Below are 24,068 nucleotides of genomic sequence, written 5' to 3' on the forward strand. Positions count from 1 at the left end.
CCTCCCACCATGGAAGCTGAACTCTCTAACTGTTCCCTATGAGAGACATACCGATTTTTTTTTCCTTCGAGTTTTTGCTATGTGCTAAAGTTTAATTGCGTCGTAGTGATAGTTTTGAGTGTAGAAAGTCTATAGTTTCCTAATCTCATTGCAAAATTGCGTCTGCTAGTCATAATGAACTGGAAAAATCTTCTACAGTCTAAACGTCTGTTAAATGCCTTCGCTAAATGCTGCGAAATAGCTTCCAAGGGAACAGCTCGCATCCACCTGTTCCACCAGCCCCAAGACGCATGCAGCGGCAGGACAAGAAAGCAGATGTTGGGAGCATAGGGTTGTGAATGTTGTATGATTGACCGGCTGAAGACGAAAGCTTTTAGTTCTTTGAACTTTACAGAAAAGACAGCATACCAACACCTATCCTAACCGAATTAAAAACTAAAATGAAATCGTACACAAGGCATTTTCAAACAAGTTACTGTACTACAACTCTGTAAAATGATTAACTGGATACTCTTCCAGTGGCAAATTATTGTTGTCCTTGTTTGTTCCCAAGAAGGGAGTTTGAAACAGTTTGGGTTTTGACACAATTCCTACAAATCTAGCGGACGTAATGAAAAAACTCGGCCATCTGATTGCCATTATTGCATTGAGGACATTTGAATTACAAGAATGCTCAACTCTACAAAAAAAAAAGTCAACTTAATCTACAAATAGAGAGATAAAACAGGTTTTGACAAAACATTTTTTTTTCCTCTGATCACTCATAAATTGCTTTTATTATTTTTTCTTTGTTGCCCATCAACAATTTTCTTTTTAATGTTTTCTTTACATTATATCATATTTGCTTTAACATTGGTATTGTCATGATTTTTACGTGCTTCATGTATGTCACTTCTGACAATTTGTAACATATGTATTGTATGTTTATTTGGTTCATTTCAACAAGGGTTGAATTTTACTTGGTCTACTGTAATATATTATGACAGGTATCGGAGGGGAGGGGGCAGTGCAGGTCACCTGTTCCCCTGTCTGATTTAGCACCGCACGCCACTGCAGGAAAGTATGTGTATTGGCATTCTCTTTCAGTGCTTGCCTGTTGCAATAATAATGGTATTAATTCAGTACTTAACATTCGGCGCTCAATATGACGACATGACATAATATGACACTCTAAGGGTTAGTGTTTTTAGTTGAACGTATGGGGTCCAGAAGAAATTTAAGGGGTGCACAAGCACCCCCTCATGCCCCCCTGGCACCGCCTCTGGACGAGACGTTAACAGTACATACTGGTCATCCCTTTTAGTCATTGCCTGAGGATAGCCTTGTTCTGGCCTCCGTTGCACATTTTCTGTCTCCTGAAATGTGTCCACATGCAGAAATGACACTTCAAGACCCCACCAAGGGCTTCTGCTACCTGCCTTTGCATGTCCCAATTCCATCCTTCCAATGGCTCTCCATGCAATAGATTGTTGTGGCAGTGTTCGTATTGATAACTCCTCTACACAAGTCTACCGGCACTCTCTCACAGTCAGTATCATAGTACTGGGGTGCCTATGTGGCATGTTCATTTCACGGCTTATCATCTTTTGTGAGTCATGCCTAGTGACATCACTCCTGACTGTGCTGTGCCCAAACACCAGTGTGTATTGTTACAGTGAGGGTCATAGAGTGCAAATAGATCATAATTGCACAGTTTGCTGGGTCGTGTATTCAGTTTCTTGCTTGCTTCCCTATCTCTTCTTTTTTGACCAGTGTAATAAATGTGAGCAGAGCATTCAAATAAATATGGTGGATATTTAATTTTTCAATGTTTTGCTTTCCACACATTATGAACAATAAATTTCTTAAATTATGAACAAGTTTTTAGTGAATGTTAAAGCTGAGATATTCTTCTAAAGGAACTGTGAGAAAGAACATTGCAGCATTTTCATTATCAACAAAAATGTTATGATCTGGCACCATTCCACTTCATCTAATGGTTTATTATTTTAGGGGAGAGGTTAAGATTACTCACACATCTTGGACCAATGCGTAGCTAGAAGCTTGGACACAAAACGGAGAACATTTTTTTGAGTTTTATTTTTGTTTTAATTTACACTAGACCAATGCAGACCTTTTTTGAATTTACATAAGGACAGTTGGTTAGAAAAGCAATATAGTATGATGTTATAATTAAGCGCATGCTCCATCAATGTAGAATCATACTAGTATGTGTGTTAGAGAACTTTATTTCTCATCTACAGTAATGCTTTATAATAGACATAAATTTGTCACTTTAGTAGAATGAAAACTGAGTGAAAAAGCTGTCCCTTCTCCATTGAATTGTGTCATGAAGGCACGTAGGGAATGTTTTCAAGATACTAGCACCATACATTCAGGCCCCAACTCTCTGCTAGTGGTCAAATTAGCTTACATCACCACAGTTACCCATAATGGATACCTGTTGCCTTCTAATATGTAGAAGAGGGGCCAACAGGTTTTCTGCCTGCCGAACATGATGTGAACACCATGTATAAAGTCATCATTCACAAAACGTCGCAATGTCCTAATGCAGTGATCATTCAGTGTATATCGTTTAACTTTCACAGTGGGTCATCTCTAGTGTTGGGCAATATATCATCTAAACGATACAATATATAGCGATATTGAAAAAATATCGTGCAGGCGATATCCACTAGATGATATATCGTCATGATATTTTGGCAATATATATCATGTTGGTGATATATTGTCATGATATTTGGCAATATATATCATGTTGGCGATATAGCGTTACAATATTTTAACAATATAATATATATTATGTCAGTGATATATCGTCACGATATTTTGCGATATTTATCATGGAGAAGATATATTGCCGATATCACGATATGGAAAAAATATTGTATTGTATCATCTGTGATGATATTTTCTTGATGATATACCCTGATATCGTCCAACCCTAGTCATCTCTATCAAAAACAACCTAATCTATAAAAATATTTGCTAGAAAGAAGTGTGTGTGTGTGTGTGTGTGTGTGTGTGTTTCACTGTTTCTTTGTTAGACTCACTTGGAATGAAAATAGTTACTTCTGTTGTAATGTAGAAATGTTTTCTTCTAGGAAAGTAACTCTGGCGATTATTTTAATCAGAGCTGGCCTTGGTCTTGATGCCAAAGCATTAAAGCGTCTAAGCCTAATGGTAATCAGACTTGCTGTTTTACCATGTGTGGTTGAAGCAGTTGTTATTGGTGTTCTGTCCCATTACCTTCTAGACTTTCCATGGCTTTGGGGTTTCTTGTTAGGGTAAGTAGACAAAAAATACAGTGCCTTCATTTTGTTATTGTAATGTCCAAATGTGGCCCATGTAGCAGCTGGAAGCATGCCACTTGCTGGTAAAATCGGATGTATTTATCCCCTCAACTCAAGCACATAGTGCATTTGGTAGCTTTCCAAGGTGAAGTTTCATCACGTTTCTCTTCGGTAAAACACTGCAATAGAGCTGACTCAGATCAACAGCATGTTATCGACACTAGATCAATGCCATCTGAATGTTACACCTCTCTGTCTGCCGTAAATGTCAGGATTTGCATACTGACAGATGAATTTTCTATTGGTTCCAATTGAAATTTCAATTGGAATGAATCAGACTCTATCAGTTTCAATTGGAACAAATTGGATCCTATCGGAATGTATTGGTTTCAATCGGAATCTCAACTGAAACCAATTGGAAAATCAAGACAATTTCCAATTGGTGAATTGTATCCAGTTGTAAGTTTGTATATATTGTAGAATCAATATGTTATCAATTCATTTATTGACTCAAAGCATTCTTTGATTCTTGGCACCACATTTCCTGTGATTTAGAAGTTCTTTGAAAAACAGCACACTTGAACTGAATTTGTTCTGACTGAATTCTGAAAGCATACTACTGAAGTCAGATTTAGCAGCCGTGATGGAGGCCAGTTCTTGTAAATATATGGAATTCAAGTGGCGGGTGGGAGATTTGAACCTTGTTTATGATGATACATTGTGCAGTGTTCGGTGTTTCAAACAGAAGCTCACATTATTTCACAATATTTCCTTGCACAAGATGAACAAAATTGGCCATGAACATGACAGCTATGTGAATCTTGATGTCACATGAAACCCAGCTATTCACAAGGTTTGGTTTTATTTGGCAACTAACTTCACTTTTATCTTGTTAGGGAAATCACAATAACAAGTGCAAATGAATATAAAATTGGTGTAGAGCGAATGAATCAGACAGTGCAGTTCATTGAGCCAGCACAGAAGAAAACCATACATAAATAAACAATCTATGTAGATCATACATAAGTAAATAACCTATGTAAAATAAAATAATAGTAACTTGCCATTTCTTTCAATCAAAATAAAAGATTCATGATTTCTTAATGTTTCTCTCTAATTTAAATGTCTTGAATTTTGTAAAATTGCTGTATTTTGTACTATAACTTTGGTGCACAAATTTAAAAAACAAAAAGAGATGGCAGCACTGACATATCAAAGACATTAGAAGTGAAAGAAGGTAGTAAATTTGTTAATCGGCCAAACTATTCCTTTTCAGGAGTGTAACGTCAGCTGTGTCACCTGCTGTTGTTGTTCCTTTACTCCTAAGTTTACGAGATAGAGGATATGGTGTGGAAAAAGGAATTACAACATTAGTCCTTGCAGCAGCTAGTATAGACGATGTAATAGGAATAACAGCTTTTGGAATTTTTCTCAGCATAATATTTGCAACAGGTAATTTTTATCATTAAGTAATGTGCATGCATTAATCTCAATAGCTGTAGAAATGTAGGATGGTTTGCTTTTTTTTAATTTAGCCACATCTTTATACCGGTAGATCGACTGTAACAATAATGAAGCAGATAAAATAACAATTACAAACATCCACACGCTTCACAGCCTATTAGCCCAGTAGCTTATTTATGCAGTGGAAATATGAGGATTTTGTGAGTTCTTCAAATACAGGGTGTTTCACTCACTCTCGGCCCCTGATTTTCGCATGGTCACGTCATTGGAGATAACACCACAGTCTCATTAGTCCATGCGTGGGCATGTGCATGCATCTGGGATATTCTGCTGGATTCTACTGATTGTAAGCATGAACTTTCAACCGAACCCAAACAAACATGAACCACTCTCAGGTGCATCACAACAGAAGTGCCAAAACTCAGACTGAAAGCACACGTCTGTACAATTGGCATTTGATGGTAGAATAGCCCAGATGCACATGTATTCCCACGCAAGGACTACAGACACTGTGGTGCCATCTCCAATGACGTCACCATGCTTCTCATACACCAAGGTATGTCTGTAGCAAATTTCATTACATTATGACCAATAGTTTGATTTTTTATAAGAAAAAATCAGGGGCCGAGAGTGAGTGAAACACCCTATAGTATATCATGGTTATGATCACCTGATTAATTCCAAATTCTTATTTTCTATAAAAATGCACTAATATAACAAATTTGAAATGGTACAACTGCATTACAATTGTAGTATATACTAAATTGTGATAGTTTACATGAACGTTAAACTTTCAGATTGCTTAATTAGTAGAGGCATGCATATTTCGTTTTTGACGAAAACACGAAATGTGAATAAGACATTGTAATGTTAATTTTTCATGTTTCTGAAAGATGTGAGGTGTATTTTCCTACTACCCTGTTTTGTCACAAAATAATGCAAAATGAACTGAAAAATGCGAAATAGACTCTTATATTCACATTTTTAAAACCAAAATGTAATTTTATATACTGCTTTTTCACCGCTATAACAGTGACATTTTATTTATTTACTGCTTTTCAACCCGAAATTGACTTGGTTTTTGTACCAAAATTTTGCTTTTTTATTTACCAAAAATAAGTGCCTCTACTAATTAGATATAGAGATGTGATACTTCTTTGGTTTGAGAAAGCAAATATAAGTTGGATTTTAGATTCTAGAAAACAAAACCTAATGTCATAAATACATTATAATAGTTCTTTATATCCAATCAGTGGCGAAGATATAGTACAAGCAATGCAAGCACTGCTTGCACTATTAAAATAGTATTTAATGTACTTAATGTTGAGTGCCTTATTTAGTTTCTATCGCACTCGATTTCGCAAAATTTTACGGCCGCAAACTCTCACAGCAGCCCGTTGGCAAGCACCAAACTCTCTGCTTGCAGCCATCACGTGGGAAACCAACGCTCCTGAAGTATCATATGGCAAAGGGTAGATGCTAGTGAAGGTACGGTCCTCAAACCACTAATAAAAGCTCTGCTTTTTGGAGCTTTTCAGCTTCTCTCGAAAACAGCCGAGCCAAGCAGACAGCAGACACTACTAGCAGAAAGCATATAAGTGTTAACATGATCTCGAAGATGAATAAATATTTGCTTTATTATAAACACAGAATTATTGAAATAAATCATTATAACTGTTCCAAATTCCATGTAAACATACTTTAAAGCATTATTTTAAGTTTCACGTTTTGAAAACGTGTCAATAATGTCAACTTTCAGGTTTTTTTTTAAAGACAAACATGTCCCCGGCACTGGAGAACGCTGGAATCTGCAGAACAGCTGGCTGTTGTCCGCCTCACACCTCTCTCATCTCAAATTGCAACGCCATGCCAGTGTTGACAACTATCAAATAATTTACACGATATTTATCGTGAGTTTCCATACAAACAAATTCAATAAACTGATGTTTTTTCGATAACACTTATGTCAAGAAAGCAATGAAACTCCTTCTGAGACCTGCAAATAGCAAAAACGTTAAGTCCAAAATGCTATAAAACTCAAAATACTATTTTTTATTAATAGAATACATTGTCAAAAAAGAAAAAAACAACCGGCGCATTTTCTTCCTGTTCTAATGACCTATTATTCCAACACTTAATATAATTTTAAGCTTCAAGTCAGTTATTTTACTCTCCCATGAACAATAATTTTTACAACGAAGTTGGTATCACTTTTCTGTTAGTTTCAAAGCTTTTTCGGAACATTTTCCATTTGGGTGGGAAGAACGAGTGGTTCAAGTGAGTGTTCTCTTTTGTTTGGTGTGTTGTGAATGTACCAAAACAAACATGGATATTTCAAATTGTGTACGGGAAGCTGTAAGTAATAGTAAGTATTTTATTATATCAATAACGTGACCAAGAATTTGAACTAAGAAGCATGGCCGTTGAGAGAGGAGATGGGGATATATTATTATTATTTAAAATGCCCTTTTTCCTAGAAAAACTGGGGCAACGGGCTGTATAATTTATTTACCCCCCCCCCCCTTTCGGACTACCGCATTGCTTGCCTTCTCCTTAAGACCACGCTTCGTCACTCTATCCAATATATATTTTGCAAGGTAATTTATCTACTAGATTTATTCCTGAAATTTTGTTTATTTCTAGAGTGTTGACAGTGATAGTAGCATATGACCTGGTTTATTGTATATATTTATTATACACCCCATCCAGATTAATTAGATATACTAGAATTTTTTTTAAAAAAATGCAGGCATGCATGTAAAACGAACAGAAGTCCGACAACTTCAAATTTTCTGGCAATTTCTTAAGTTTTCATAAAATCTCCCTTAATACCTAAAATTGGACCTAGATTACTGCACCAAGGGTAGCAACACGGCCTCTGCAAAGCGCAGTCCAGAAAGTAGGAAGGAACAAGAAGTGTTGTTCTGCCAATGCTGTTTGCAGTGGTTGAATGATGCCCGTGTTTTTAAACAGCCACTTGCTTCGGCTTTTGCCCTACCCAAATACATTCAGGGATAAAATCCGGTCTTCAGAAGGGTGTGAGGGAAAATGATCAGTGACCAGTCTTTAAGTTCTTCAAATAATTTACTTACATTTTGGTTTAGAAGCTTGTTTTAATAGTTTGCATAATATACAGGGTGTCATTTTAATGGCGCCCACGGACCACAGATTCGTATGGAGGACATCAAAACAAACAACTTTTCTCAGTAACATTTTTCTCGTTGGTGTGTCGTTTCAGCGCTACAGCCGTTCAAAAAAGACCATTTTTCCACCTGGATGCTGGCAATACAGCACAACATTTGATTGATCGTATCTGTGACGTAATTTCCTGCGGTGAAACGGCGCATGGCATGTTTGCAAGGAACACACAAATTTTGTGAAAAATGATAAACTACCAACCACATTATTAGCTGTAAAACGAAGTGACAAACACGTCCAGTAGACCAAACATCATAGCCTACCAGCCAGATCTGCAGTCATCTCAGAGGAAGGGGAAAGTGAACCAACGATATGAGAAATGGTAAAAAAAAGTATTCAAAATGAAGTGTTAATATCGGATTTTGTCCCAGTCTATATGTCAAATATCAACAACAATAAATTTTATTGGACTTACAGCTTACATGTGGCTGTTTACGCTCAGCTACATGTCAAATATATTTGCAACTCTCGTTGCAAGGTTGATATCTACAGGTGTGTGTCCAAATGCCTTGTGGTACTTTTGTGCTGATAACGAAAGTATCTGAGGTTCATGTTGTTACATTGCGGCTAAAACACGTATAACAACAGTAACAATGTAATGATGAATCAATAAGGAATATACTTCCCTGTTCACAGTTGCAAACTATTACATGTGTATCCGGTGCATAGATAAACACAGTCGTCAGAGAGCTTGTACTTCTACTACTTATATCCCTGTATTTTCAACCATTTTTGCCACTTGCCTCATAATGCCCTGAATATACATTATATTATGTGTTGCTTACCTTTGGAATTTTGAGTTCTTTCATTTCTATTTTGTCATCTGTTCAGTGTGTCACAGACAACTAGTATCAGAAGAACGAAGTGGATAGAGTAAATTGTAGATGCCAACATAGTAACTAGATTTGCAAATATTTGACATATAGGCTGAGACAAAATTTGATATGACCATTTCCACTTGAATTCTATTTTCTTTCTACCATTTTTCGTATCTTTGTTTACTTCCTGTTAGGTTACAGAATGTGTTTTCTCGTTTTGTTTTATGGTACATAATGTGGCTGATTGTAGCTATGTCATTTTTCATAGAATATGTGTGTTCCTGGCAACCCTGGAACGCATTGCTTCACGACGGGATATGATGTCACAAATGCAATCAAATGTTGTGTGTGGTTGCCAGCATTCAGGTGGCAAAATGGTCTTTTTTGAACAACTCTAGCGCCGAAATGATGCACCAACGAGAAGAATGTTACTGAGAAAAGTTGTTTGTTGGAGAATATGCAACTGGGCAGTCACAAGAAATGATCGTTAGAATAATCATAGTTTATGAATAGATTCTCTTAGGCTATCGGCCAGGTGAGTAAATATTTTCTATAATATTTTCCACAACTCACCTGGTTGATAGCTCGAGAGAATCTATTCATTATTCATCGTCAGGAAAGCTTCAAGTCTTAGTTCAATCATAGTTTAGTCCTTATTTCACTAGAGCATGCAAAGACAGCTTAAGAACATTATATTTTGTTTCTAACTCCTTTGTTTGAATTTTGCATTATTGACATATTCTTTTGTTATTTATTTCAGGAAACTTAACTATGCAGATTTTACAGGGTCCCCTTGGATTAATTATGGGAATAGGTTTTGGAATTCTTTGGGGAATGACAGTTCAGTATCTTCCAGATAGATATGATGTAAGTAGACATTCTAGTTTTAATTTAAAGTGCTTATGCATACATGTAACGTTCCTAGATTGAAAGTGTTGACCCTGTACTCGATCTCAGAATAACAAGTATCCAACATAATTAACACAAAGGAAGCTTCCTTTTCTTTTGTATGTGGTTCAAATTAAGGCCTCACTGCACCTTTGGCCTACATTAGCAAAGTATTTTCCAAAATTCCTCTTCTTTCAAAACAACACTGTGATATTCTAAATTCTGAAAAATTACACCTGCTTAGAAATCCTTCTAGAACATTTGAGTGAATTTTCCTGTATTTTGCTGTCACTGGTGTTTATATTGATCGCATTTCCAACTGGCAGCTGGGAAATAACAAATCAGCGATCAGTTAAATTCTCTTCGACTGACATCGGGCATTTTCGAGTCTCAAGGCACCGAAAGATCCTGGCGGGATGAAACAAATGAACATTGGATACACACAGGGTGGATAAAAATCATGATTTTTTATTCTTAAAAAAATCATTTTTGATGATTTTTAAAATTAAAATTCGATTTTTTTATTTAAATCGATTTTTTTTAAAACACTTAAAATTCCTTGTATGTTTTTTGCACCATACATATTGATACATGTTTTTTTATGGGTAGAATTTTCTGGTCAAGGTCCTGTGAAATATTTGAACAATTTGATTAAAGCAAATATAAAAATATATGTAAATATATATTTTGCCGTTAATGATACTGTACATATGAACCTACTTTGGAAATATTTCTTGAGTGTGTCAATTATACTTTAATAATTTCAGTGTAACTTTTCTTCCAGCGAAAATAAATCATTCTGGATGTATTATATCATTATAACTTTAAATATTCTTTATAGTCTATGTAGCTGAATTTTTGCAATTTTCTTAATGATTGTTTGCAAAATACCAGCTGCCATGTTTGTGATAACAACACTATTTATGGTTTTACATGGTTAGTATTTTGTGTATTATTCTACACAAAATGTTTGCTATTTTTACCTATAAAAATTATTGAATTTTAAATCAAGATCAGGCGCGGTTGGCTGTATAGCGCAAATGTGCAGTGAACCCCCAGTAATATACAAAATAAACAATAACTGAGAAGTTCATAAGCGTAGAGTGCCAAATTCTCTTAGTGAGAAGGAGAAACCGCGGGCCAGAGCCACTCAGCTCTCCTCTAGTTCCGTTTCATGCAAAGCCTCCGCTGAACCTCCGCAAGCCAACCCCTACCATGCTAAAAGCTTAGGACGGCTAGCAGAAGCTCGACGCGTACATATGGCGAAAATACATGCAGTCGGCTACTCCAGGAAGGTCGTCTCGTCAAAATGGACATGCGCAGTTCGTAGGATCACCAGCGAGCTGGAGTCAACCACGCTCTTCTCTCTTCCAGTGTTGCACTATGTGTTTCAATTTGAATTCATTTGGCATTCTCTTTGTATTTTTATATTTTACAAAACTTATTAGATTAATGAAGAGGGTGTAATATAAATGTAGAGGTGACCCCAAACGAAAGCTAGAAGTAAAGATGATGGGACAAATAAGATAATGATAGAAAACAACTTGCTTACACATTCAGAGTTTTCATCTTTAAGATGGAAACACTTCAGGTGGAAGGAGCCGAAAAATCAAAAATAGCGCGAGGGCGAGGGGTTGCTTATCGGACAAGACTTAAACAACCTTTTGGTCTTCTTACGTCAGACTAAATGCTTTCGTTGACATGTTAGGCTTTTTAGGTTTAGTTGTCTTAGAATATATACACTCAATTTTCGGGGCTTACCGTGCTTGACCAAAAATGTAATATTTGCTATTTATTCAAGCCTAACCTAACAATGAAGGCATTTCGCACTTACGTCAGAAGACGACCAAAAAGTTGTTTGGGTTTTGTGCGATCAGTTATACTCTAGCGCGAGAGGGTGTTCGAAGGGACGCGCACATTTAACTTTGTTCCGTGTCATTGTCTCCATACTTGTTACTTTGTTTTGAAGTGCATGGCTGGTGATTGAAATATATATGGCATAGTGATACGTTGAGTGAAGTGAGGTGGATTGTGTATTGGAAGGAGTGTAGTTGTTGCTGTGCGAGAAGTTAACATATTGCATAGAATAGAATCTAATCGCTTTGATTTAGCGATATACTTTCGAATAGTTATATAAGAATTATCTTGTAATCAAGGGGTCTTGGGTTCGATTACTTATACATACTAATTTTAGCAGGCAGAGATTTGTATTTTTAACTGTAGGTTCAGGATCCAGTTCCAATAATATAGTCTATTTGCCAGTGGTGGGACCAGAAAAGAGTTGGCTAGAGTGGAAGAGGCAAAATTGAGGCGAGAATATGTTCTGAATTCTGAGTTACCCCTAAATACAATACCATACGAAAATCTTAAATTAAAATGATCGCCCCCTACACACACACTCCTTGGTGCTGTCACTGTTATCTGAACATAAAGCAAATTAACTTTGTCAGTAATCTACCGGCCAAAATTTGATAATTTTCCCAGTACTATCTCTACGAACCAGAGCGTGTAGTGTCTCAAAAGGTTTAGATAAGTTCAGTTTGCATAATTTTGGTGAACCCCCAGGAAAATTATGCACGAGCCGTGCCTGATCAAGATAAGTTTAAGTGTGTACAGTTTACATATTACATTTCCCCTTCGTATGAGCTTCACCCCATCAGTACATATATTTTGTTTACTTTCTTACAACCTATTAATAAATAAATTAAACACCATTAACGATTATGAGATTAATGTACTTTTACTAACAGTAGTACTGATATATACAAATCCCTTATGCACATTATTCTACAAATTATTTCTTTAAACTATTTATTTTTATTTTTTTTAAAAAAAATATCACGTGATTTAAATCCAGTGGCGACTTGTGTAATTTTTGGGGTGTATGAAGTTATGGTAAACAGACCAAGGAAAGTTTTTGAAAATGCATTCAATTACACAGTGACATGTATCGCCTGTACCTTGCATTAGCCATTGGATTTGTAATGTTAGCTGTAGGCCCTCCCTACCTGTCACGTTTGGATTAAGAACAGCTTTGCCAATACCAACCTCCTGATAAGAAAAGGTGCTGTATCAACTCATAAATTACGCTAAATGTGATAAAATTATGCTAGGGTTTGTTATTATTATTATTGTTATTATTATACAATTATTATTAATTTATTATTATCATTTTCTGATCACTGTAGTAGTTTTAAGTTCAATTTTATTTTGCTATTTTGGAGTTGTGAACTGCGTTATTGTTTATTTATTGCAGTTAAGCAACATTAGGAATTTGGACAATTAAAAAAAAATGGGTTTAGCGTAGTGCTTGAAAAAAGTTGAAGAAAATTCCATGACGTAACGGCGTCAGTTTGTTCTATTTGTGACCTCCAACTTTCTACCGATTTTTTTTTATGAAATGTTCCTACCTTGTTAAATCGGGAAGGATATAGAAAAGATGAAAACAAGAGGATGGATCAGGGCCTGTAAAAGCTTGGCCCTTGGTCGACATACTTCCTTTTATTTGAAACGTCCGCTAGAGAAGTACAAACAAGATCTAAAGATTTTGTTAAAAATAAATATTTCCTCAAAATGTCTTCATTAGAATTCAATTTCTCTGTTTCCCAGGGATGCCCACCCGTTTTTGAGATGATGCTGGATTTTACCATTATGCCAAACACAGAGTGCTTGCTATAGGTGCCAATGGAGTTCAAATTTTGCTAGGTTTAGTACCATTATGCTACAATTGGCATCACTGTTGATTAATCCACGGGATGTTCCTCATGGACCCTATAACTGGGCAACCCCTTGTGTACCCCCACCCTCCCCTGCACTGCCCCTCACCCGTCTGCCTGTAGAATGACTAGAAAGGTTCCTCAGCGGCAGGCAAAGAAGGTCGAGCGGGTGATAGCTAGCACATTGACTCTGTCTTGCCAGTCGAGTAGCAAACCTTGATTGCACTCAAAATTTTATATAACGCTCATTAAACTCTTAAAAAGTAGAAAACTGGAAATAGGTATAAATGAAACTGTAGGAAGTTCCTCACTTCCTACATGGAGGAATCGCCACTGTTTAAATCTTGGTTTAAATTGCAATTTAAATCAATTCACCTTCGATACACAGCATGTTGCCAAACATACTGTAAAATGCAGGGGATTAAAGTTGTGCAATAGTACACAAAGCATCAAAAAAATAGTACACAAAACACCCAAACACTGTACAAAGATGCTAATAAAAACAACTGACAAGAACAGATGTACGCTTGGCAATGTTGTAATGGGAGAGCGATGTTAGCCCTACAGCTTTTACTTCGAAACTGAGGTTGTTGACACTCATCGAAGCACACACACGATTGGTGGACACATGGAGCTATGTAGCCAAAAAGTAGGTCAGTCGCCATTTGGACCTGTGATCAGTATAGATATTAGTGATGGTTTTATGCTACCCTAGGCCTACACCCTATCACAGATATCTTGACAGCAGATCCAGGGTGTCTACATCTGGAAAAGTCAGGACATTTTCTCTTTTCCTGCAAATATAAACATTTTTGTGGTAGGAGGACTTCTACAATAGAATATGCTTAAAATTTTAATGGCAAAAATGAATAAATCAGCTACTGCAGGTGTAACTCATCCAACAAGAAGCATCTGAAAGGGTGATCCTCGCATGTATAGCTCATCGTTTCTGCACACAAGTGGTATTTCATATGATTTTTCTAAAAAAAATGTTTTATATTACTTCGCTTTTCTTCCACTTTTGACCAATCATGAAGGTAAGTGCTATTTGGCTATCATATCTCAGCTCAGGTTTGGACTCCACAAAATATTTTTATACTTTATTTGGATTACTTTGAATTAGGGTTGGCCAGATCCGGATCCGGTTGGTTCCGGATCCTAAAATGTTTCGGATCCGGAATTTTCAGATCTGGATCTGGTTCCGGTACTTTCGGATCCGGATCCAGAACTTTCGGATTTGGATCCAGAACTTTCGGATCTGGATCCGGTACTTTTGGATCCAGATCCAGAATTTTCGGATCCAGATCCGGAATTTTCGGATCCGGATCCGTTTTGCCATCCCACATGCGCTTCTTTGGAAAGTAAGAATGTGCTTATAACATATTGTTACCTGCTAATATACACATATATATAATATACATACACATATATATGTATAGTGTGTGTGCACGCGTGCTCGATTTGTAATTAATTAATACACTTACAAGGGAGGTCTAAGTGTCCCCCTCCGATTTCCATGAAACTTGGCAGGTGTATAGAGGTCCCCCTTCCCTCAAATGTCAAGATGAGGAGAAATTGAAGTGGGGATCTGACCTCGAAACCACGTAAATATGGCATAGGAAGAAACAGGGGACATAGGGCCTCTCTATACACCTGTCAAATTTCATGAGAATCAGAGGGGGACACAGGGGTCGGATGATCCCCACGTCAATTTGTCCTCATCTTGACATTTGAGGCAGGTTTTGCCCCCTAAAACAGTTTTTTAGCTGAAACAAAAAAAAAACACATATTTCTTCCTTTGGGCTCCTCTATACACCTGCGAAGTTTCATGAAAATCGGAGGGGGACACAGGGGTCAGATCCCAACTTCAATTTGTTTTCATCTTGACATTTGAGAGGAGGTTGCGCCCTAGAACAAATTTTTTGCCGAAACAAAAAAACACGTATTTCTTCATTTGCGCCAGTTTATACACACACCTGCCAAGTTTCATGGAAATCGGAGGGGGACACAGGGGTCAGATCCCCACTTCAATTTGTCCTCATCTTGACAATTGAGTGGGTTTTGCCCTGTAAAACCGTTTCTTAGCTGAAACAAAAAAAAAACATGCATTTCTTCCTTTGGGCCCCACTATACACCTGCCAAGTATCATGGAAATCGGAGGGGGACACATAAGTCAAATGCCCACTTAAATTTGTCCTCATGTTGACATTTGAGGGAGGGTCGCCCCCTTAAACAGTTTTTTAGCCGAAACAAAAAAACACGTATTTCTTCATTTGGGCCCGTTTATACACACACCTGCCAAGTTTCATGGAAATCGGAGGGGGACACATAAGTCAAATGCCCACTTAAATTTGTCCTCATGTTGACATTTGAGGGAGGGTCGCCCCCTTAAACAGTTTTTTAGCCGAAACAAAAAAACACGTATTTCTTCATTTGGGCCCGTTTATACACACACCTGCCAAGTATCATGGAAATCGGAGGGACACAGGGGTCAGATCCTCACTTCAATTTGTCCTCATCTTGACATTTGAGGGGGTTTTGCCCCCTAAAACCGTTTTTAGCTGAAACAAAAAACACATGTATTTCTTCATTTGGGCCCGTTTATACACACACCTGCCAAGTATCATGGAAATCGGAGGGGGACACAGGGGTCAGATCCTCACTTCAATTTGTCCTCATCTTGACATTTGAGGGGGTTTTGCCCCCTGAAACCGTTTTTTAGCTGAAACAAAAAAACACGTATTTCTTCCAATGGGCCCCACTATACACCTGCCAAGTTTCATGGAAATCGGAGGGACACAGGTGGCAGATCCTCACTTCAATTTGTCCTCATCTTGACATTTGAGGGGGGTTTTGGCCCCTAAAACCGTTTTTTAGCTGAAACAAAAAAACACGTAATTCTTCCTTTGGGCCCCACTATACTGCCAAGTTTCATGGAAATTGGAGGGGGACACTTAGATAACCCCCCTTGTTAGTCTTACACTTTGTAATTATTTAACACTGCATATATTATAATGTTTTATTTTAATTTGTATAACTGTAACTGTAGAATAATTGTATAATTTTTGTATAACATTTCTATCTTGTTATATGTGTTAAAGGTTTCATCCTGGAATGGAATGTCTCACATTTATGTTTGTTTTCATTTCCAATACATTCGAATGAATACATATTCGTTTCAATGGCATTTACAAAATCACCTCTGACATTTGTGCACGAGTGTTAGCCGATGTGTAGCAAAGTATTTTAGGAACAACACTTGAAAAAAATTCTTGTAGGACTAACGAAAAATTTGTTTATAATCGAAGATCATAATACCTTTTAAGGTGTGGTAATATTATAATGGGATTGAGATACAAAACTCTCGGATCCGGATCCAGATCCAAAACTTTCGGACCCGGATCCGAAATTTTCAGATCCGAAACTCTCGGATCTGGATCCAGATCCAGAACTCTTGGATCCGGATCCAGATCCAAAACTTTCAGATCCGGATCTGGAATTTTCGGATCCAGGTCTGGAATTTTCAGATCCAGATCCAGATCCGTAACTTTTGGATCTGGATCCATATCCGAATGGATCCAGATTTTTCAGATCCAGATCCATTTGGCTATTCCTACTTTGAACCCTTTCTTTTTAATCACAAATAAAATGGCCATTTTAATTTTTATTTGTACAGTCAGTCTCATGGTCAACTTGGCCGCAGATAAGTGGCTAGCATGCCGGGCAGCAAGAGCACATCTGCCTGCAAACTGAATGCAGCATCAGTGTAACTGGAACTGATAGCTATGTAATGAAATAAGCTCGAAAATTACATTGACAGTTACAATTAAAATGAACACGTACCTTGTTACAAGAGGTGTTGGAAATGTTATTCTCCTGCTTCCACACATTTACGGCATTTTTACGGAAATTTTCACTAATACACATCAGTTCCTCTCCCGGAATTGCTTCAATTTCTCTGCTGATGTTCTCTTCCAATTCTTCTAATGTATGGCTTCAGGTTTAAAAGCTTGGTATCTCGCCAAGCAGAAGTCATGGAAATGTCTATTTCTTGTGCAAGCTGCTGGAGGGATTTTTGAGGAGTCTGTTCCAATCATGCTTCAACGTCGTTTAATTTCTCCCCAGTAAGCACATGCTGTTTTACCCTTCACTTCTTATGAAGAACAGACCCTGTTTCCCTAAATTTGTTCACAAATATCCTAACACTCTCTCTGTGTGGAACGGGAACATCTTGGAATTCTGCTGGAAAACTCCTTCTAACTTCCCTACAAAGAACTCGTAATGATGTGAGAGTCATACATAAAAATTTGTTGTTTTAAATTGTATGTATAGCGTGGCATTATTAGACTGCAGAAAAGCACTAGTAATATGCAAACTAAATCAAAATAACAATCTAAAACACTTGTTAACACCTTAACACTATCTGGATAATGAAGCACTGACATGTCCAGTAGCAAATCAGCATCCAGCTGTGGGTCTAAATGTGGGTCTAAATGCTGGTAGATGAGCTCTCACCACCCGGCACACTGGCTGCTGCTCTGCAGACAAGTCGACCTTGAGACTCACTGTATAACAATGAGAAATGTTCTACAAATAGAGAAGTTATTTTTAAAATTTGTTGTGAACAAGCTATAACTCAATGATCATACTGATCATAATCAGTTAGAGTAGAGATTTTATATTAAATGCTTTAAAAAAGGGGGTAATATGTTGAACTTTATGTAGAAATCTATTACAATATGTGGCTATTGTAATCCCATTCTTGTTTCAATTTTGGGTGGATGTTTGGTAGATAGTTATCTGGGGTAACATATTACTTAATTTTACTACAATAATATGTTCTTTATACTATAGCCCATCTTCGTGGATAGCACATCACGCTACGATGCCAGGGGTCCCAGATTAAAATGCCAGCCTAGGCATGGGTATTTGCGAGTGTCCCTTCATCAATTTCATCATCACTCATCCTCATCTTCGTAATTAGCAGAAAAGTGAAGTAAAACAAATCAAATCAATCTTTATACTATAGCAAAAAGTTATTCTTTGTTAATCATTAGTTAAAACATGTTTTTTTTTCTTTTTAACTAACATAAAAGCTCACCCCCAGATACTTATTGGCTCCCCTTCCCTTCTTGTATATAAAGCAGTTTTACTGTTACAACGTGTTCAATATGAACCCCGAGTCATATTGAACATGCTTGGAGGATGATCTCTGTGCTTTTGTCCTTCGTCAATATAATTGTGTCATTTTACCTGAAAGAAAAGAACAGTGAGTATGCTATATATGTATGGCAATTTTTGAATCACCCTGTATATGACTTTCTTACTGACATGATTATGTACATTAATTGCCCTAATGAGCTGATGTGGAAAATTTGGGTTCTTGGTCTGGAAAACGTGGAAAAGTCAAAAGTCAAGGAATTTTATTTGTAAAAACACAATGATTTTTTGGATGCTGTAGAAGGAATTCTCAGTGGGTGTAATTTTTCAGAATTTGGAATATCAGGTTGTTGTTGTTGTTTTTTTTAGGAGAGGAATTTTTTAAAACAGCATGTAATAACACAACACATTTCCAACTGGATTGTAGCAGTGGTCACAGAAATTAATAGATCTGTTGACAAATAGTTTTGCCAAAAATATCCTATCCACTATATTCATATGCTCCAACACTATTGTTCCTTGAATTGTATTTCATTGTGCATTTTCTGTAATCTGTATAGCTTAACATAAAAACTACAAAGTTATTTTTCTACATCTAAAACTTTGAATTAACATGTTGAAAATTCTGTTACAGCCACATGTAACAACATTCAGAACATTGCTAATAGGCTTAGGTGGTCTTTTGGCAATCATGGGCAGTGCAGTTATTGGATTTGAAGGAGCAGGTCCATTAGGTTGTATTGCTGCTGCATTTGTTGCATGCCATGGATGGAGAACTCAGGGTTGGGACGATGATAATGTAAGTGTTTAAGATATCATTGTAAGGTAAAAAGTGTTAATTGCAATTTTGTCCACCTCAACTTCAAATATCTCTCTTGTAGTTTATGGTTGTTACAAGAATATAAACACAATTTTTGATGTGCTTATGTGCTTCCCTGAACTTCAATATTTTTCAGTTTCTAGTAGTTACAGGTAATTTCATAGAATGACCCAACAAGAGCACCATCTGTGAATGAAAATTGTGGGTATATTTGTTTGGTTTAATGGATGTCCCATATTTGTGCTTTATATGATTAAACTGTGAAGGGGATGAGAGAGAAAAAGAAATGATCTTGGCCCTATTTGAAGGTATCATCCCAGTATTCACTTGGAGTGACTGAAAGAAACCAATATAAAAAAAACTCTCAGGATGAAATGTATTATTATGACAAGAGAAGAGAAATGATACATTTCAAATTTGTATACATTTTTAAATGTTACATTCCTCATACCAAAATATAATTCTAGATACATACATTTACACCAGTCTCTTCTGAATATAATGGAAATATGTTTCTAGGTTTCAAGTTTTCTTGAGTTCAATGTGAAAGTTTTGTGGTAATTTTGTTTAAGTCCACATTTTGTTCAGATTGGCTAATCAGGAGTAGATCTACTGATTAAAGTGGGCTCTGAATCACTGTGCAGGGTGTCTCCACAAGGAATTAAACCTAGAACCATTTTTTTTGCAAGGTGACATCATTAGCACTATTCCAAGTGTTAGGTCATGATGATTTTAATAAAAAAGGTAAAGGTAAAGTGTTCCCCTGTGCTTAGCACCACGCCATGAAGGCATATAGGGGGTGTGGGGGTAACGCCCCACACTTTCTTGATCCGGTCGTGAGTGGGGGTGATGTGATCAGCATCACGCCCCTGACCGCCTTTAACCCCCAGGGCTTCCCCCAGGTACCCATGTTATTCGATGCTGGGTGGGCGCCGGGGCCACTTCCATCGTTAGAAAAGTCCCCGGATTTGAACCGGCCAGGGATCGAATCCAGGACCTTTAGCATGGTAGTCAGATGCATTACCGACTGAACCAATTCTATTTAATCTGTACTTCGATATTTATATCTCCGTATTGTATATAGGTAATGTTCCATTGCTATAGAACATTTTCCTTGTATTTTATTATTATTATTACATGTTCCTACTGCTGCATTGAGGCATTATAGCTGCTCCTAGAATTTCAAATCAAGAAAATAAATAAATAATGAATCTTTCTTGTGAAACAAGCAGTGTGTCAGTAATTAAAAAGGTTGAAAAGTAAATAAAAATATCAATATCAATATGTTTATTCATCATTAAACATTACAATATTGCAGTAGATGTCATCAGTACAAATGTAAAACATAATACAAGAATAGCACAAACATTCATCCATAAATATATAGGGCGAGTATGGAGTAGACAGTATTACATGTATTAACAGTTCTAGAAATTTAATTTTTTTTAATACAGAATAAATTCATCTATTGAGTAGAAAGCATTTTCTCTTAGCCTGCCTTGCAGTACCCTTCTAAAATTTTCAAGAGGTGTATAGTGAGGTGTCTCTGGCAGCAGGTTCCAATGTTTCGACCTTACAAATGAAGACCTTCATCCTTTTAACTGCCACAGTCAGTTTTGAATTTCTGTCAGTGATGAGAACACTACATTTTAAAAGTAGCTTCACTACAGCTACTCTCCCAAAATGTAGCTTCGCTACAGCTGCAGCTACATTTACCAAAAAGTAGCTCACTAAGCTACTTGCTACATCACTACTTCTACGCTACTTCTGCATAAGACAAACTTAAAACAACCATGTGGATATTCAAATTTTTTTTCGAGTAGGCCTTATATTTTTTATCATTGTGAGAACAAAAGAAGGGCCGTTTTTTAGTTTTTTTTTTAGTTTTGCAAACGATCACTCTCTTTGAAATCCTGTAAATAAAAAACGGTTTGTCTGATCATTGTGAAATTTGAGTACAGTGAAGGCAGAAAGGTTTTAAACACAATTCTTAATTTTCAAGTTTTTAAAATTTGTCAAAAAATCGTTCTCTTCAATTTTGCGAAACAACTTTTTCTTAAAAACCGTTTTCATTTACCGAATTTCAAAGAGAGTGATTGTTTGAAAAAAAACAACGGCACCTCTTTTTTCTCACGATGATAAAAAATATAAGGCCTACTCAAAAAAAATATTGGATAGCATAGATTAACGCAGAATTGAATAAGATAAATTTCAATACACGTCTTTTTATGTAGATCTACTGGTTAATTTTTAATTGCAGTCCAAACTGGAGTATCTATAATTTTTAATCGGACAGAATGTACGTAAGTGGCATATCAATTCTAATTTGATATACAATTAGGATGATACCCAACTTAATGATTACAATTATACACAAATAAAATTTGCTAGGATTATTTACGTTTATATATCAACATATTATTTTTGAGAATAAATATTGAGTTGAGCCACATAGTGGTTTGGAACAATTCTCGATTAGCTTATGTGTGCATAAAGTGAACTCAAAATATAAACTAGCAAAGATGCCTGGAGGTTGGGATCCTCCTGCTCCTCCATTCCCCACACTGATCATCATTATTGATCATTCTTCCTCATTCTCACAATTAGCCAAAAGTGACAGAAAGCGACTCTAGGTAAGAAAATTACTAAATAAAATATTCATCCTCATTGTCATGATCAGTGAAAGTAACAGAAAAGTGAAACAGTGAGAAAACTGGTAAATCAATTTGTGAACAAATATTAAAACGAAAATAATGGTAATTCCAGAAAGTGTATGTCTATCATTCTTGTAATAATGATGGCAAATGCTCTTAACGTACGGAGCTATTGATTGCTGGCATTATTGTTATGTCATTGTAGTGGAAAGTGGATCGCTCGTTTTTGCACTGTAAGTTGTGTTTTACACAGTAATTAATAGCATTTTGTGACCTCTTGCACCATGGATGTCCACAGGATATATTCCGGGGTGGCACAAACGAGGCATTCTTTTTCAGGGGTGTCGTAAACGAGGCATGTTTCTCCCCAAAATAGTGATGCACCTAAAAAACGTAGCTGTTAGCTTCGCTACCGCTACAGCTACAATTTTCAAAACGTAGTGCCGCTACAGCTACAGTTACAAATTTTGTAGCTAGCTACAGTAGCACCGCTGCAAGTAGCATGCTAATTCCGACCACTGATTTCTGTTTTATTAAAATGAGAGCAGTAACATGGGCAAGCGGTTCAAAATTTGAAAAGTTATTTCATGTTATGAAGCTCTTTCTCTGCATACATTCAACAAATATATTATATATGTGTGTATGTATTATGGTTTTGATATTTCTAAAAATATATTTAGTAACAGTTCAGAGACACATTAAAATCGGATATTTTGTGTTTTGCATGGTTCGTACTTACCAATTGTGTATTGCGGAACATAGTTCAAGGTGCAATTATCCTTGTTACACGAAAACCAACACAATTTTTCACATAGAGAGTAGTTTTTGTTATTCCTTTTTTCACTTCCGTAACACACAATTTGACAGGCAGAGGTTGACTAGTGTTGTAGGTATGCAGTGTTTCCAACCTTCTTCACCAAAAATACCTATTATCATGTTCGTCATGTGTGCAAATTGTACATTATGCACGGGTAGCTGACGGATAGCCCCACAAACCATTTCCAATAAGGTTAGGTTAGGCTAGGCAAGCATAGTTAAAAAAATGGGGTTGGAAACACTGACAGAGGGTTACGTCATTAAACGTATGCAACATCCGGTTCACATAGCGAAAGCAATGGCACTTGTGCGTCAGTGAGATATTTCTCTTGAAAAATACATGATTTCCCAGTCAAATAGATTCCACGATAAAAGAAAATACCTCTACGAACGTTGGAAACCTTAGAGAAACTCATTTCCGTAAGTAGTTTCTTCTGTAAAATTGAAGAAATTTGTCTCCGATATAACGAACTGTTACCAAATATTTTTGAAGTTCAATCATGTAAGTAATATTATTATAGTTATAATTCTGAAAACATGAAAACTAAATTAGTCTTACTGTTTTCTCTACTTGCAGAATCCAGTTGCCAGAGCATTTGCGGTTATCTGGATGATATTTCAGCCCATATTGTTTGCTTTGATTGGGGCTGAAATAGATGTCCTTGCTTTAGATGAGCATACAGTGACATTTGGTGTAATCTGCCTCATGGTAGCACTCTTTGTAAGTTCATACAATTTTTTATGACATAAAAGATCAGTTACTTAATAAAGAACATCATTTAGCACTAAAAATGAAATTGAAATTTTTCCAATTTTTAGAAATTTCAATCTTCTTTACTTACAAGTTAGATAGACTGGTATATGTTTGTAGTCTTATTTTCCCTTTGATGTGAAAAGCAAAATTTTACAAATAATTGCTCTTAAAATAATTTACTGATAGCAGAACCTATTTAAACGAAGGAGAATTGAGTAAATTTAGAAACAAAAAATATTTAGATTTTTATGAATATGGGTGTGTAAACTAGGGATGGCCAAACGGATCCGGATCCGAAAAATCCTGATCCGTTCGGATCTGGATGCAAAAGTTACAGATCTGGATCTGAATCCGGATCCGAGAGTTTGGTATCTCAATCCCATTATAATATCACCACACCTTAGGTATTATGATCTTTAATTACAAAGAAATTTTCCATTAGTTAGTCCTTCAAGATTTTTTTTCAAGTGTTGTTCCTAAAGTACTT

General features: G+C 36.5%; 1 protein-coding gene across 2 annotated transcripts in view; it reads left to right on the forward strand.

Moving 5' to 3' along the window:
- The window catches only part of LOC145984912 (sodium/hydrogen exchanger 9B2-like), a 144,806-nt gene that overhangs the window by 101,743 nt on the left and 18,995 nt on the right, over window positions 1–24,068 (forward strand). For both annotated transcript variants that reach the window (XM_083118300.1, XM_083118301.1), the window contains 5 exons: window positions 3,105–3,287; window positions 4,570–4,745; window positions 9,534–9,640; window positions 19,172–19,336; window positions 23,405–23,548. In XM_083118300.1, the coding sequence (XP_082974426.1) occupies window positions 3,105–3,287; window positions 4,570–4,745; window positions 9,534–9,640; window positions 19,172–19,336; window positions 23,405–23,548 (775 nt within the window). The remainder of the gene's footprint in view (window positions 1–3,104; window positions 3,288–4,569; window positions 4,746–9,533; window positions 9,641–19,171; window positions 19,337–23,404; window positions 23,549–24,068) is intronic.

The sequence above is a fragment of the Lepisma saccharinum genome, chromosome 3 (assembly GCF_977018435.1).
Source record: "Lepisma saccharinum chromosome 3, izLepSacc3.1, whole genome shotgun sequence".
Classification (NCBI taxonomy): domain Eukaryota; kingdom Metazoa; phylum Arthropoda; class Insecta; order Zygentoma; family Lepismatidae; genus Lepisma; species Lepisma saccharinum.